At 48.7% G+C, this 15,843-nt stretch overlaps 1 protein-coding gene across 1 annotated transcript in view; it reads left to right on the plus strand.

Moving 5' to 3' along the window:
* Nucleotides 1-15,843, plus strand: part of NCAM1 (neural cell adhesion molecule 1) — a 362,723-nt gene that overhangs the window by 338,614 nt on the left and 8,266 nt on the right. The window contains exons 15-16 of the mRNA XM_055423033.2: nt 3,162-3,286; nt 7,068-7,245. Of these exons, the coding sequence (XP_055279008.2) occupies nt 3,162-3,286; nt 7,068-7,245 (303 nt within the window). The remainder of the gene's footprint in view (nt 1-3,161; nt 3,287-7,067; nt 7,246-15,843) is intronic.

The raw sequence follows: 15,843 nt of genomic DNA on the forward strand, positions 1-15,843 counted from the left end.
ATTAAACAAATATCACTCTTTCCACATCTGTGTGTATTGACAGCAAGTTGCGTGGCCATAAAGTTGGTCATCATCTCTATGATATTAGTCCAATAGGATCTTCCTTTCGAAACACCATCATAGGAAAAATTAGATTTCTGTACAAGGGCCCCACCATTCAAAGAATTGAGTACGTTTTTTCATTTAGCAAACAAAATCTTGTTTTAATCACCTTTGAAACTCGAACGCCTAATGGAGTACATGGTACCTAATAGATAATGAATGTGCATTTGATAAATAAATCATCTTTAAAGCACTCTAAATGATATAATATAGGAATGTCCCTGTCGGTCCAGTGGTTAAGACTCCGTGCTTCCACTGCAGGGTTAGATCTAACCACATTAGATCCCTGGTCAGGGAGCTGAGATCCCACAGGCCACGTAGTATAGCCAAAAAGTAAAAATTAAATACATGATATGATATAAAATGCCCTGAATTCTATGAGAAAGCAATACATATCAGGGTTCCATGATAGTCACTCAAATAAAATGATGGCAAATTATAGTGTTCTAACTTCTGTAGATGTTAGAATTGTGTTCCATGGTATAGTTTTGAGTGATTTCTCTCTGATTCTGTCTATATATTTTTCTGAAACAAATCCAAACGTAAGAGCAGGTCATCAGGGCTTTTGGTTTTCACAAGGTTTCGTTGGTGAGATTTTTGTTCATATCTTTGAAGACTCTTAGGGTCTGTTTTTTCAAAGACAGGAATTTTTGAAATGACTTTTTTTTTAATTTGTAGAAAAACGGGCAATTTTGTGCCAAAGAGATATGGAATTGTTTATCTTGGGGCGCATTTCCCTAAAATTGACTGTACATCATAGATTTGATGTCCCATGTTTTATGCCTTGGTGAGCACAGCCAGGGTGCTCTTCAGAGCTCATCCTAGCACGTGACTATCACAGTGATGTCAGAATAAGAAGGAGCCCTTGGGAGCATCTGGTGTTTTGCAAACCTGGAAACTGAGGCAGTGACCTGGCCAAGGCACTAAACCCCCTGGGCTCTACTGTGGCCTCCGTAGCATTCAGTTCTAAAGGGATCTTCACGGCATCAGCGCAGCCCCAGTGGAATAATCTCTCTTTCCCTGCTGGGAGGTCTAGGGGAAGGGACAGGTCCTTGCCTGGTGGATGTGCTGGAAGGGCCACTGATGCCACCTCCTCCTCTCCTTCTTCAGGCAAAGAGATCATTAACCACAGAGTCAGTGTTGCAATTCTGAATCCAGAAAGTTACTACGATTAATGTGAGTCTTCACTCAGTCCAGGACCACCAACATCCCATTTCACCTGGGACTAAACATTTGTCCGGGGTAAAGGACTTGCAGTGCTAGCGCCTGAAAAGTCACGGGCTAACCAGGATGCAGTGCTCACCCCAATTCAGTGAGAGTAGAATTTGTAATGTTCTTCCGCATCTCCTACTTCATTGTTCAGCATTGGTGAATCTACCAAGACTTCCTTCCCTACTCTAAAATATATTTCACTTGGAGTTTCTTTTTAGCACTGGATATGTCTGATGGGGCATAAGGCATAATTAATTATTGTCTAAGATGTATAATGGTCCAAAAGAATTTGAAAAGCATGCACACCTGGACATTATTTAAACAGAATTTCTAAGTATATGAGAATAACTGCTGCAGGTGGCTAGATGGTGGTGTAAAAACAGGACAGGTCTATCTGAAGCCCATTTATCTTTCTGTTTTTCTTTTTCCTTAGTCACTGATTAAGGAAGCAAATCATAAGCACAACTTTTCGTAAATACTATCCCACAGACATTAAGGTTACACAGCCTCCCTGTTGCTGCTTTTTGTAGCCCCATGGCCAGCACAGGTGCGCCTTGCAGTCCTGTTAATTGAGCTTCCAGTGGGTGTGCCAGGGGCCCGCCCAGACCAAGTAGCAGGGCTCGCGTCAGTTTTGTCTCTGGTTCCTCCTGATCTCAAAAGGAAAAGCAGCCCCCTTGGCCATCATGAGGTTCCCAGCGTAACTGCGTAGGTTGGGTAGGGTGGGCTGGCCTTACCAAGCAACATACTTGTGGGTGATGAGGTCCAAAGCCTGGTGACAAGCCTCCCCCGGCTCTTCTGTCCCATGTCTGAGATTCTGTCTTCCAGAGAACAAGCCAGGACCACCCACCCAGAAGGTAGCTGTTTTATAAGCACTGCAAATCTTCTGTCTGAGGTCATGAAATAGATACAAGAGATGGTTTCCACCAGAAGTGCCAGGGTCCCTAGCATTTGAAATCTTCATTTTAACTTTTTATAACAGATGTTCTGTCATCTCATGGCTTTCAACATATACTAATGAAATAGTTTCTCTTAAATTAGCATCTTACAGGAGAACCATCCTAGCTCTCAGAATTCGTCACATACAAGCTCGACTTTCTTCTGTTGAGAAATGCTGAAGACATTTTTTCCCTCTCTCTTCTCACAAAAAGACTTTAATGAACGTTCCATTAATACAAGGCACCAAGGATTATCACCAAGGCAGTTGAGCCATAAATGCAGAATACTTACAGGAAACTTGCCTATGGCAAATCATGCTTTACTTAATCACAACTGGAAACCTGTTTTTTTTTTTTAATAACTCTAAGTCATAAAATTTAATTCATGCAAAACCTGGTCACAAGAATGCAGCATCATTCCACCCCTGTTAGGAGTTAGACCCCTGGAATAGATCATATATCCCAGGGAAAAAATAATAGGCTGCTTTGAAAAATTATTTTATGGGGGTTAGTTTTCTCCTTAAATGCCTACATTTTCCCATATATCAGGCTGTTCCTCAAAATGTACCAGGTTTATAAAAGTTAAATCTGCAGCTGTAAGAGCAGCTAACAGAAAATGCAAGCACCAGGAAGAGACAGACCAAAAAAAAAAAAATCCTCTCTTTAAAATGGTGAAAGGACTATACTAGGAGGGAGGGTGGTTTCCCAGAACATTTCTGAAAGGCATTCTCAGTTTGGGTTAAGACTGAGGCATCTAACTGGAGTTCAAAGTTTTACACGTTTTGCTTTTTAACCATTTGAATTGCTGAGAAATCAAGAGTCCACCCCCACTCCATCCCTGCATCTCATTTTGATGGATTGGATTTTCATTTTGTGGGTGAAAATGTCATGCGAATTCCCTGGCTGTTTCAGGGGAACCCAGCGCACCTAAGCTCGAAGGGCAGATGGGAGAGGATGGAAACTCTATTAAGGTGAAGCTGATCAAGCAAGACGACGGTGGCTCCCCCATCCGACACTACCTGGTCAAATACCGAGCGGTGAGTAGCCTCCTTCCCGGGTTTCTTGCAACCCCACAACCCTAACACCAGCCCTGTTGGACCAACAATGTCTTTAGAGCAAGGGGGCAGGGCAGCCCATGTGCCTGGCAGGTGGCTCATGGGCCCAGGTTAGGGTTTTAAATTCCACGACTGACTTACAGCCTTTAGGTCATATCCACACTGAGACCTTTTTTTTTTTTCAATTCTCTCTTTTTTTAAAAATGATGTATAATTGATTTACAATGTTAATTACTTCTGTACAGCAAAGTGATTCAGTTATACATATATACATTCCTTTATATTCTTTTCCATATGGTTTATCATATGGTGTTGAATATAGTTCACTGTGCTATATATGGGGCTTCCCCGCTGGCTCAGTGGTAAACAATCAACCTGCAATGCAGGAGATACACAGGAAACAAGGGTGGTTCAACCCTTGGGTTGGGAACATCTCCTGGAGTAGGAAGTGGCAACCTGCTCCAGTATTCTTGCCTGGAAAATTCCATGGACAAAGGAGCCTGGCAGACCACAGTCCATTGGGGTCTCAAAGAGTGGGACACGACTGAGCATGCATACACACACGTGCTGTATATAGAATGGACAAACACACTGAGACCATTATAAAACCTCTACAATGATTTTGGTAATGATAAACCCACCCATGACTGATTTTTCTGCTTCCTAGGTTTTTCTACAAAGTTATTTTCCCATCATTCAGTACTTTTTTGCAAATAACATACTGATACCTTGGATCACACTTGGATAAAGTGTGTTATGGGCCAGGCATGCGGGCCCATGATCACATGCATTTTCTCCCCCCGAGAACCCTGTGAAGTTGGTCTCAAAAGTTATCCTCACTTTACAGAGGAAGTGAGTGAGGTTTATGCAATTAGTGACACGTGACTCACACAGTCAGGCAGCCAGGGTTTGAATCCAGGTCTGTCTGACTGAAGAGACGGGGGTCTAAGCCCCCTGGCCTGGGCTGCCTCAGCGCCTAAACCGTCTCCTTCCCTCCACGCTAGTGTAGCCCACCCAACCTGTGGTCGTCCGCTACCCGTGAGCTTGGCCCTAGCCTTTTCTCTTCCTGGTTTGCCCACTGCCCATCAGAGATTTCTGACATTCCACCTTTCATCCCCAGCACCCAAACTGAAAATCACCTCCTCGTTTTTTTGGTCTTAGAATGATACTTGGCCATCGCCAACCATAACCAATTGCTAGGAGACTTAGAGACAGCATCTGAGCGTTGCAAAGAGCCTCTTGCTATGACTTCTTGACAGTAGAAAATAACCTGAGCGGAGTTTTCTTTCTTCAAATAGCACCCAAGAAAGGCTTTTTCCAAAAAGTTTGACTTAACTCCGTCTCTGCCTTTTGATCAGCCCCCACTGATCAAAGCCCTAACCTGGTGGGAGCCCTAACCTGGTTAGGTTTGCAGAGAGTCAGTACAGCAGAGCCCCCCACCCCACCCTGGGAACACGTCCCAGCTGCTGGGCTGCCTGTCAGTCACTCAGCCCCTTCCTACTTCATTGCGAAGCCGGCTTGGAGCCTGATGTGGGGGAAGGAACCTCAGCTGACTTCTGTAAGGCCCAGCCCAGAGCCATCACTGGCTGAGAGGTCCCTGTGACTTCCTCAATGTGGAATAGGATACAAGGACCAAGCAGGTGGCCCCATGGAAACCTCTGGAAGTGGACAGTGTGGTGGGGGGACGCCTCTGGCATTTGTTGGGCTGATGTGGCCCAGACAGACCTGGAATCCAATTCCAGCCTTACCACTTGGTAGCCTGTGCCCCAAGTAGGTCACCCAATGGTCCATCACCACCATTTCTCCATTGGTAAAAGGGGGATAGCTTATCGAGTTGTTGTAAAGCTTGGTTAGAGTGCAAGCAAAGAACCTGAGACGTATCTGACACTGGGAAAACTATACTTGATAACTGTAATAACCACTGCTACCATGCAGGCTGGGTCAGGAAATACCTCCATACGAGGCCCCATCAGATGTCAAAGTTCCAGAAGGGTCATTCTGGCAGTGCCGGGCAGGTCTGCTTTAAAAAGACAGCCAGGGCAAAACAGTGGGATATGTTAGGCTTTGACAACCTTAACCATCCTCTCTGTTTCACTTCAAAATCCCAATTGTTGCTAAATATTTTGATTATTATACATTATTAATATTTATTATGTAACATAATATTTGCTCTATATTCTGGCTGTCTCTTTTGCAATGATGTTTGCCAAGGAAAGAAGCCTTTCAGAGAAAGAAGACAAAAGACAAAGAGCTGAAGTTCTTTGTTTTACATTAAAATGGGACACATGCTCACTCTCGCAGGAACTAACTTAGAGCCCTGTGTAGGTAGTAGGGCTTTCTGTTAGACTCAGAGGCTGTGAGCCCGTCTTCCCGCATTTCCCCACACTGTCGTGGCCATGATACGTGTGCTATCATGACCCTAAAGGCATCTCTCTGGCTGGTACAAAGCATTTTGCCTGGAAGGTGGCTGGCTTTCCTGCAATGTAACTTCCTCCAGCCTCAGCCATAGGCTAGCTCACATTCCAGAGGACACTGCTAGCCTATTCTGCTCTTCTCAGGAGCAGCCCATCATCCAGTAGACATGTGTCAGTCCCTCCCACCCAGAACAAATTCTCCAGCAGATGTGTAGGATAGGACTGGAAAAAACATTCGAGAAAAGGGGGGCCCCTCTAACTCCAGCTTTGTGCCTGAAATTATGTCCTGGGAGTGCTCTGCTGGCCACTGCAGGCCCTGCCTTGGACCTGAGAGCAGCACCTCCAGCAACACCTGCAACCCCTCCGGCTCCAGTCCCAGAGACCAGGTCACACTGCTTGAAATAGAGAAACCCTGCCCCCTGCAGCGTTATGTGTGTTGCACTCCCTCCTGTGAGAGGATACATCCCCACTTGGGCCCAGAGGCACTTGCCCGCAACTCAGTTGCTTCTGTGGCTTTGGGAAGTCACCTGTTCTCTCTCCTCCTTCCCCATCATCAGCTTTAGTAAGGACCTTGCCAAAGCCCTCGCAGGTTTGTTGTAGGGATGCAATGAGAAAATGTGCAGAAAGCCTTCAGGCCAGGCCCTGGCATGCAGCGGGTGCTCCGTAACTGATAGTTTTTAATGCTTTTAATAGAAGTGGAATCTGTGCCATGTTCCCATCTCAGAGAGGTGAGCACACACCTGAGTATGACCCACATTCTAAAACAGGATAAGAATCACAGTTGTCAGATCATCCTCTAGGTCACCCTTAGTATGGGGCTTCCCGCCTGCCAGTGGAGGAGGCCTAAGAACCTCGGGTTCGATCCCTGGGTCAGGAAGATCCCCTGGAGGAGAGCATGGCAACCCACTCCAGTATTCTTGCCTGGAAAATCCCATGGACAGAGGAGCCCGGGAGGCTGCAGTCCGTAGGGTCGCAAAGAGTCAGACACCACTGAGCGACTGGGCATCCTTAGGATATGTGCCCAGCATTCCAGAGTGTAGCCTGAGTCCCTGCACGCCCTCCAGGTAATGGACAGGGCATAGAAGGGTTGGCCCCATGCCACACGGGGAATCTGCCACTGTTGTTATTTGCAAGCCACCAAGGTTGACTTTCTGATCTGTGGGATCATTTACTTTCACGTTTTTCAAGCTAGTAAAGAATAAAAACTATGCCCTATCACTGGTTTTTATTTTCATTTTGCCCCAATATTTAGTGACTCCCTTACATTCCTCCTGTTGGCTGGTCTTACCAGCTGTTTCACCTAAAGCTCTCTGGTGTCTTGTATCTTTCTTGCCGATTTCTCCCAGAAGCTCTCCTCCGAGTGGAAACCAGAGATCAGGCTCCCATCTGGCAGTGACCACGTCATGCTCAAGTCCCTGGACTGGAATGCCGAGTACGAGGTCTATGTGGTGGCCGAGAACCAGCAGGGCAAGTCCAAGGCGGCGCACTTTGTGTTCAGGACCTCAGCCCAGCCCACAGCCATCCCAGGTATGACACCTCTGCTTTCTGTGAGTTTCCTGCTTTGAATTAATGCACAAGCACCGCACCTCCTAATGTGCCTGAATAGCCCCTGACAACTCGCTTGCTTACAGCCATCCTCATGATTGGTTGCCCATGCAGAGCTTAGTTTTGCTTTGTACCGAGCTGTGCAGTAGGTTGAGCTGGACTGGACCTCCAAGAAGGCTTGGGCAAGCATCCTGGGCAAAGGTCCTGTGTCGTCCATCAGCCTTGGAGGACTGATGGTAAGCCAGTCTGTGGGAACCCCTCAGGTGGGAAAGGCCCTAGTTCCAGCCAAGCTTTGGATGCTGATTGAGGAAGGATCCTTTGCTGAGACCTTATCTGCTATCTATCATTTCATTCAAGGACCACGAACCTGTTTTTAAGCGCTTTCTGTCTGATGCTTGCTTACCTGCACCACCGTGGTCTAGATTCTCTTCTCTGTGGGGAGCCCAAGAGAAGGAACAGATGGCGCCCAGTTAAAAATCCTCTCTGCCAAGGGCCTCACAATTGAAATAAAGATTAAATGGAGCCACTTGAAACAGATCAAGTGGAGAACGTAGATGCTGGAAACCCCCATCTGTGAAAGGCAGTCCAGTCTGCTAGAGAGCAGGATGGGAGATGAATCCCTTCCAGGAGATGCAGATCCATCTCTAGGGATCCGGGACCAACTCAAGTGCAGAAATAAAGTGAGAGTTCTGCTTTCTGGCCCAGCTACCTTGCTGCTGATGGCCAGACTCCTCATTGACGAAATCCCATGGAGCAGAAAGAGATCTTCATCGTCCCTCTCTGCTTCCCTGACCAGCCACATACTGACTGCAGGAGAGGTGGGCATAGAACATACAACTGCAGCTTAGTAGAGGGAGCCCCAAAAACTCTCTGCAGCTTCCAAGTTTGATAGGAAGATGCCCCCACCTCCTGGTGGCCTTCATTTGGCCTCCATCATGGCTGTCCTGTCCAGAGTGCTTGCCCGCTAGCTCTCAGCTCGGTGGTCATGATCACTCATCCCAGTGGGAGAGAGGCCAGAAGGGACATGTCACAGTAGTGGCACAGGGCTGTGTGTGTGGCAGTGGGTTAATCGAGCAGCCACAAAATGGGATCAGTGTGTGATTCCCCGATGGTTGGTTGTGCATGACTGTGTGTGTGTGTGTGTCTGAGAGACGTGTGCACACCCCCAGGGAGATGGCGGCCATAGACGAGAAGCATCCCCTCCGTGTTGGCAGGGAGACCCCTCAGCACAGGCTAGGCCTGGCGTGTCTCTGCAGGCACTGGTCACGTGGTCAGTGATGTTGCCGCGGCATCTGGGTGTGACTGCAGGCGATGGTCTCCTCACTGATTCGCAGGCTGTCCGAACGGAGGTGCCCTGTCTGTCCTCTGCCCTTTCTGTCTCTGCATTCTTGGGTCAGTCTTCCCCTGATATCGACAGTCTGGTGGGCGTGTCCAGATCCGCTCGGCTCTTATGGAGCACTTAGGAGCTGGGGGAGTGAGAAGCCCAAGTGATTCGTTTGCAGTGAAACAGAGTCCTGCTGGCATCTATTTCCTCGGGTAAGACTCCGTAGATGGTGATTCCGACACGCTGGGTCCCCAGATGGGGTACTGCCAGCGGCATCAGCTCCTGGTGTTGGAGAAGTTGGGGCCACTGTGTTTCAGATATAGAAATTCTGGGGAGTCCTGCCCATGGAGTGGTCAGAGCCCTTCTGGCTAATCTCCCAGGTGCCCAGTTAACGGGGAGGAGGGACTGCTCACCTCACCCACCAGGGCTCCAGGCTCTACTGCACAGGTCTTAGCAAGAGCTTGCCTGGTTAAGACTTCTTCTCTGGGACCTGCGGATAAAGCCTCTGAATTACGAGATGTACATTGATGGTGGAATTCTGTGTTCAGTGGGCGCTGGAGGTGAGAGGCACAGAACTAGATCCCCTTTAAGACCATCAGGCGTGGGGTGGGCTTGTGCCACAGGAAGAAGAGGCCGATGTTTTGCTGAGAAGTCAGTCCCTTCCCTGTGCTCAGTTTTTTGCGCATAGAACAGTGATCAGATACATCTCTGTCCCCACGTGTCAAAAGCTCTAGAGACCTGAAGGCTCCTGACTGTACCTTAGAGACCTCCCTTATCAAAGGTAACACTTTCCTAATCAGACTCCTGTACTTGACCGTGGAGGCTTCTGTTCTCTCACTTGAATTTCATTTGCTCGCTGACCCCTAACCCCTGAATTCACCCTGCTGTGCTGCTTGTGGCCTTGCTGAGCTGCGGAACTGGCCTTATGGTGATAACACCGCACTGAACTCCGTTCTCTAACCTTTGTCAGCTTAATTTACGAAGTTGAATTAACCTTGGATTCTCACGTTCTCTGTATTTGACCTAATTTTTTTTCTTTTTATCTATTTTTTTTTCCTCTGTTTCTGTCTCTTCCTCCTCTTTCCTCCTCCCCCTCCCCTTCCTGTGTCTGTCGTCGCACATACCACCTTGGACGTCACTGGGACATCCCCACTGCCACATTTGTTTTTAAACAACCACATTCTCTCTGGGGACCCATTGCTTGGCACCTGCAGCGACCTTGGGAGGCTCCTCCGCATCCTACACCTTTGTCTCATTGCTTTTCTCTGCAGTGACTCTTCTCTTGCTCTGTTAGGAACTTGAACACACACACACACAAAAATTTAAATTTGCTTAAAAAGCCCGGTTCCTATGAGAATGATCAGTGCCCCCCCTGCCCCCGACTTTGGAAGAATCTGTCAGGACTGCCACGGCCATGCCAACAAGCTCTCTGTGGAAGAGGAAGGTTTGGCAGTTGGAAACAAGCTGGACCTCCAGACATACTATTCCCACCCACAGATACGTTTGCACCACTTCATATGAAGTTTGCCCCTTTTTTTCATAGAGTATAAAAATGTTGGGAGCTCTTTTCTTTAGACCCTGTATATATAAAAGCCATTACGCTAGGTTTTTACACATAAAAACCTTGTCTATAAAAACTTACAGACAAGTCTTTACACGTCTGCTACTGGTCGCATTTTTGGTTCTTACCTGAAGATGATGTAGCAGAGGGAGGTTTCCAGGTACCCTCTAAAGCTTGCATCAGATAGTTAAAACCACCCTGCGTCCCCACTCTAACCCCGTGCGCCTCCTCTGCCCTTCAGTAAGTAGTTGGCTTTGCTTGCATCCAGTGCCCACGGTAAGCCCAGTGCAATCCACCAGAGCATTTTGCTGGCCAGATGGGCACAGTTCAGCCTCCGTGTTGCCCAGATAGCAGAAGAACTCTGATTTAATCAGATATTTTCTAGGGCTGATCCTACCTTCTGGGAAGCACTTTGGTCCTGGTAGTATAACCAGCACCCAACGCTGTTTAGGACATGCCCAACACCTGTGGGCTCTGGAAGGTCGTGTCTCCCATTCGGGGTGACTCCTGCTGCCTGGCTAAAGATCAGCCACAGACCTCGTGTCTCGGAGGATGTGGTCCAACTGTGACCCACCCTATTGCCTAAGCATGAGTCCCCCAGGTCGAAAGCATCTGCTGTGAGCCTGGCCTGAGTCACACTCCCTCTCAGCGGAGCCGAAGGCGGGGCAAGCTCTGAGCATCAGTGAATCAGAACTCAGCCAGCCTGCCCCATTTCCAGAGTGTCCCTAAGCCCAACCCACCACCACCCCATCTGTCAGTGGCTTCAGTGACGTGTTTCACATTTTGGCAGAAGCCAGCTGCTCCTCTGTTGTTGGGGGTACACCCCATCCCCCACGCACCCACGGGAGGAAGTGGGGTGTGCTCGTTACCGTCCCCGTGGAGATTCCTGTTCAGTAGCATCAGTGTCCCTGCTCAGGGGTCCTTCTTGTGGTCACATACCATTCCACGTATCTCATCTCTGAGCATCTCCACAGAAGTTTGATTTTTGTTCTGTTTGGTTCCCTTATTTTTTAGTTCTGTTGTTGTTTTTTAATGTTTGAAGACTAGCCTTTCCCTTTGGGAAGCCAACTGTGATCCTATGATCTTCGGAGCGATGCTGCCCAGGTCACTGGGCACAAAAAGGCCCATGTGCTTGGCACTGGCAGTTTAGAGGGTCACGTGCAGACACTGAAGACCCCATGCTGCCCATCAGCGAGGCCGGGCAGTGCCTCTCGCCCTAGCGTCGGCCTGCAGCCCCGCCACAAACCTCTCCCCCCGGGCTCCTCCACCTCCAGCCCCACCAGGGCAGCAGGAGCAGACACGGCTCTTAGACCCAAGGAGAGGATTACAAAGAGTCACACATGCCTCCGGGCCCAGCATAGAATCCCAGCGCCATCCGGAGGGCAAAGGAGGATGAGATGGTCCTCGCACAGTGACCCATCACTGGCTCCCGCTCTTGATATCCTCTTGGGCGGAAGTCACATATTCACCTAGGAGGGCCTATCCCAGTCCCATAGGCAAGGGCCTGAGCCAGTGTTTCTGAAAGGACTGCGGGGATCGGGCCCAAAGTGTGGGAAAGCCTGACATCCATGAACCTGTCCCCTCGGCTCATTCTGGGCCAGGCAGACCCCAGCAGACCCCTCTTATGGGGTCCTTGAATTGGGCCCATTCAGACAGGCCCCTGGTTTGTAAGGAATGCCCTTCAGGGGGCAGCATTTGGGCATACCCCCTCTCGTGGTGGCTGCGGCCCCCAGCCCCTGAGACGGCTCCCTCTGCAGGAGGGCGCGCTCGCCACCCCGCTCAGCCACCCCTGCCCCGGCTCAGCGCTGCCCACGCTCCACACGCCGCAGGGCTTCTCTGCTCATTTTTGAAGTATTTATACGGCAGGTTTGGATCACGTTTTTCTACTAATAAGAATGCTAACATTGTTGTGCAGATAATCATCAGGCCTTGATGAAGTTTACACCTTTGCATTATTAAAGGAAATAACAGTTCATGTGAACTCACCAGTGTGTTTGGATTTTATTTTATAATGGTGTATCCTGCCGAAGTCCTTCATCTCCATTCACAAGGCCCCACGGATTACTTTGATCCCCAGAGGACCCTTTAAATGGGCCCCCAGACTTGCAGCCCACTGAGTGGAGGTCTAGCCAATGGAGCCGCTTTTCCCTGCTCGGTTCTCTTAGCTCTCCTAAGTCAGAGCTGCTGTGTGGGGTCCTGCCCTGCCCCCTTGGACTTTCCCCCAGGAGATGGGGGAGGGGAAAGTGTCCTTGCAGAGCCGAAAAGGTCACGTTGGGGTCAGAGGCACGCTCTGGGCCACCAGATACACGACTCTGTTGCACGTTCTCCCGATTTCGCGGCTCCCTTTACAACTTCATATCAAAGGCTGCACATAGTGACCTGGTGACAGAGAGAGTCAGAGAGAAGGTGCTCATTTGCAGACCCTACTCTGTTTATAATCACACTTAGTTGGATGCCTCCTGAAAGCCCCGAGACCTAGCAATCTGTTCAGCAGACTCCGGGAAGGAATAAGCAGACAAGGGGTTCAGGAGTGAACTGGAACCTCAGCTTAATGGTCCCGAGAGTCAGAGGAGGGAGCCGGGCATGTCTTTCTGCACTGCCGTCTGGGGTGCAGTGACTGCGGCCCCGGGGTCATCTGCCAGGGCTGAGACTGCCTTCTCATTTTGTGGCATTTAAGAGCGTAGGCACTTGGATGTCTCAATCTTGGGCAAGCCAGGTCCCTTTTCTGTACCGACGCCCCCCAGGCCAGGAACCACAGACGCTGAGCAGCCCCAGATCATAGCCTCAAGGTTCGGGGCAGCTCAGAGCCCAGAGGTTGTGGAGAAATTGCTCCCAAGAGGCACTCTTGTATGCAGAGAGGTCAGGGGAATGTCATGCAAAGACCTCAGAAGTTGTTTTCTTTTTCCTTTTGTAAAATGTTAACCAATATGCAGGAGATAACCTTTGTCCTTGTGGTTTCCTGAACTGAACAATTCTGTAAAGGCCACCGAGAGGTAATGAACGTTGACTTGACTTGGATACTCTTTCATTTCCATCCCAGTTTGTCTTTTATTTGTTTGCCAGGTTGCACAGTAGTAAATATTCCACGTGCCAGTGCAGGAGAACCTAAGAGACTCGGGTTCTATCCCTGGGTTGGGAAAATCCCCTGGAGTAAGGCAAGGCAACTGACTCTAATATTCTCGTCTGGGAAATCCCATGGACAGAGGAGCCTGGCAGGCTGTAGTCCATGGGGTTGAAAAGAGTCAGACACAACTTAGTGATTAAAACAACAACAAAGTGTCCTTTATTTACGTTTTTTTGTAAAGGCACCACATACCTTTTCTTCAGCTTGAGGGGCACCTCACTTCCTCTGTAAGTCTAGATTCTTAGTGGTAAAGTGAGTGATCACTTGGGAATGAGTCTTTGCTCTCTTTTCATCCTTCAAATACATCAGTAATGTCAAGGCTACCAGGTAAGATTACACAGCTCATCCTTGAGTGGTGAGTCATAGGACAACTGTTCCTCATTGTAATGCAAGGATGAGAAAAACCTAGAACAGAGTGGTCCTCAAGCTCTTAGCTGCATCCTGGGATGCTTGATCAAATCCTGAACCTGAGCCTCACCCCAGAGATTCAGATTTCCTAGAATAAGGGAACCCCCAAATCTGAATTCTTCACAAAGCACCCCAGGAATTCTGCTGCAAGTGGAGAAACATTATGCTAAAAGGTATTTATTTTTCAACTAGAGATAAAAATCACAAGAATCTGTGAATAAAGATGGGACCTACTAAGTGTTTTGGTCTTACAGGAAGAAGTCCCACTTGGTACATAGTGTGGAGGAGATAGGCCTTAGGGAACCTGTATCCTGTGCTGGGGGCCTTCCCAGGTGGCTCTAGTGTTAAAGAACCCACCTGCGAATGCAGGAAACGTAAGAGACGCAGGTTTGATCCCTGGGTAGGGTAGATCCCCTGGAGGAGGTCTTGACAACCCACTCCAGTATTCTTGCTGAAGAATCCCCCTGGACAGAGGAGCCTGGCGGGCTACAGTCCATGGGGTCCCAAAGAGTCAGACAGAACTGAAACGACTTAGCAGGAGCAGCATCCTTTGCTGGGGACTGTAGGACATCTAACATGCAATGACAGGCTCTTAGAGTTAAAGAGGACTTGATAACATCCTCTATCCCAGGCCCTGCCCAGTGTGGGAACCTCAGCCAGAGCATTATAGCATCCTGACCAAGGGATTTTTCAGCCTTTGCTTAATGCCTCTGGCAGCGGGGAACTCATCTTCCGAGGCAGCTCACACTATGTCTGAAGAGCTCTAATTTGCTAGTTCTTTTTCATCTGAACTGAAGTTTGCCCGCCACCCCTTTAGTTTCCATCCACTGGGGACCCTGGTTGAGACTGCCTCTTCCCTCTCATGACATATCTTTAAGTATTTGGAGGCAGAGTTCTCATCTCCAAGGCTGAACGCTGCTCATTTGTGCAGCAAATATTCTGTAAATATTTCTTGTAAGTTGAGTTGTGTTACTTGCTGGGGAGACAGGTAGGCAGAGACAAATATGCCTGCTGGGATATTCAAGAGGGTGGGGCAGCCAAATAGAAAGCGTATCCGTGGGGATTTCCCTGGCCCTCCAGTGGTTAAGACTCAGCACTTCCTCTGCAAGGGGTGTGGGTTCAATCCTTGATCAAGGAACCAGGATTCTGCATGCTGCATGGTGTGGCAAAAAAAAAAAAAGAAATCTGTTCATGTCAATGAACAGAAAATGGCAGATGGAAATAGTAGTAAGAAGGGAATTGTTGTTTAGTTGCTAAATTGTTGTTTAGTCGCTGTGTCTGAAACTTTTTGTGACCCCATGGACTGTAGCCCACCAGGCTTCTCTGTTCATGGGATTTTCCAGGCAAGAATACTGGAGTAGGTTACCATTTCCTTCTCCAGGGGAATCTTCCTGACCCAGGTATTGAACCCATATCTCCTGAATTGCAGGCAGATTCCTTACCACTAAGTCACCTGGAAAGTCAAGAAGTGAATAAAACAGAGTCACGTGGTAGATATGGGTGGAAAGTGCCCTGACTTATGACGGTCAGAGGCGTGGTGGGAGAGTCCGCCACACATGTGGGACCTTTTAGACCAGGGAAAGCAATTTGAATCATATGTCAGATGAGAGGGAAGACCTCTTGCCCTGCCTTCTGTTTTATATCAGTCTCATAGCCCTCCTGACCCTTCCCCAAACGTCTCGTGATATTGGCCTTGGCCTTCCAAGCCATGCAACCCTCCAGAGGGTCTGCTGAGCCCAGGGCATGGGTGGATAATGGCTGCCTCTCCCACACAGACCACTTTGCGGTGGTTTGTTTTGCTTCCTTAGAGATGTGACTAGTCCCCTAAAACTATATTTACGTATCAACCTCAGAACATGGTGTTAGGGCCTTTGAGTCCAAAAGTACAGACATTCTTTCCCTGCAGTAATACCTTTGGCTCCTTCGGCAGGAAGTAGACAGTTAACACCTATTGGGTATGGAAGTCAGGAGACCACAGTGGCTTCCGGCCCTGAGTCACGGGGTGGGGAGGAAACCCAAGGCTGTATTTCTTCTTGTTCGGGGAAGCAGCTTTGGGATTCTGAAGGCCAGGAAGGCCTGCATCGCTGTTTCTTTTCTTTTGTGTGTGGATGTGTGAGCACCTTGGAGAGATAGAATGGATGGTGTGGTGCTGGGGAGATCAGC

Source organism: Moschus berezovskii, chromosome 14 (genome assembly GCF_049115385.1).
Source record: "Moschus berezovskii isolate FMDL1 chromosome 14, NW_MosBer_1.0, whole genome shotgun sequence".
Taxonomy (NCBI): domain Eukaryota; kingdom Metazoa; phylum Chordata; class Mammalia; order Artiodactyla; family Moschidae; genus Moschus; species Moschus berezovskii.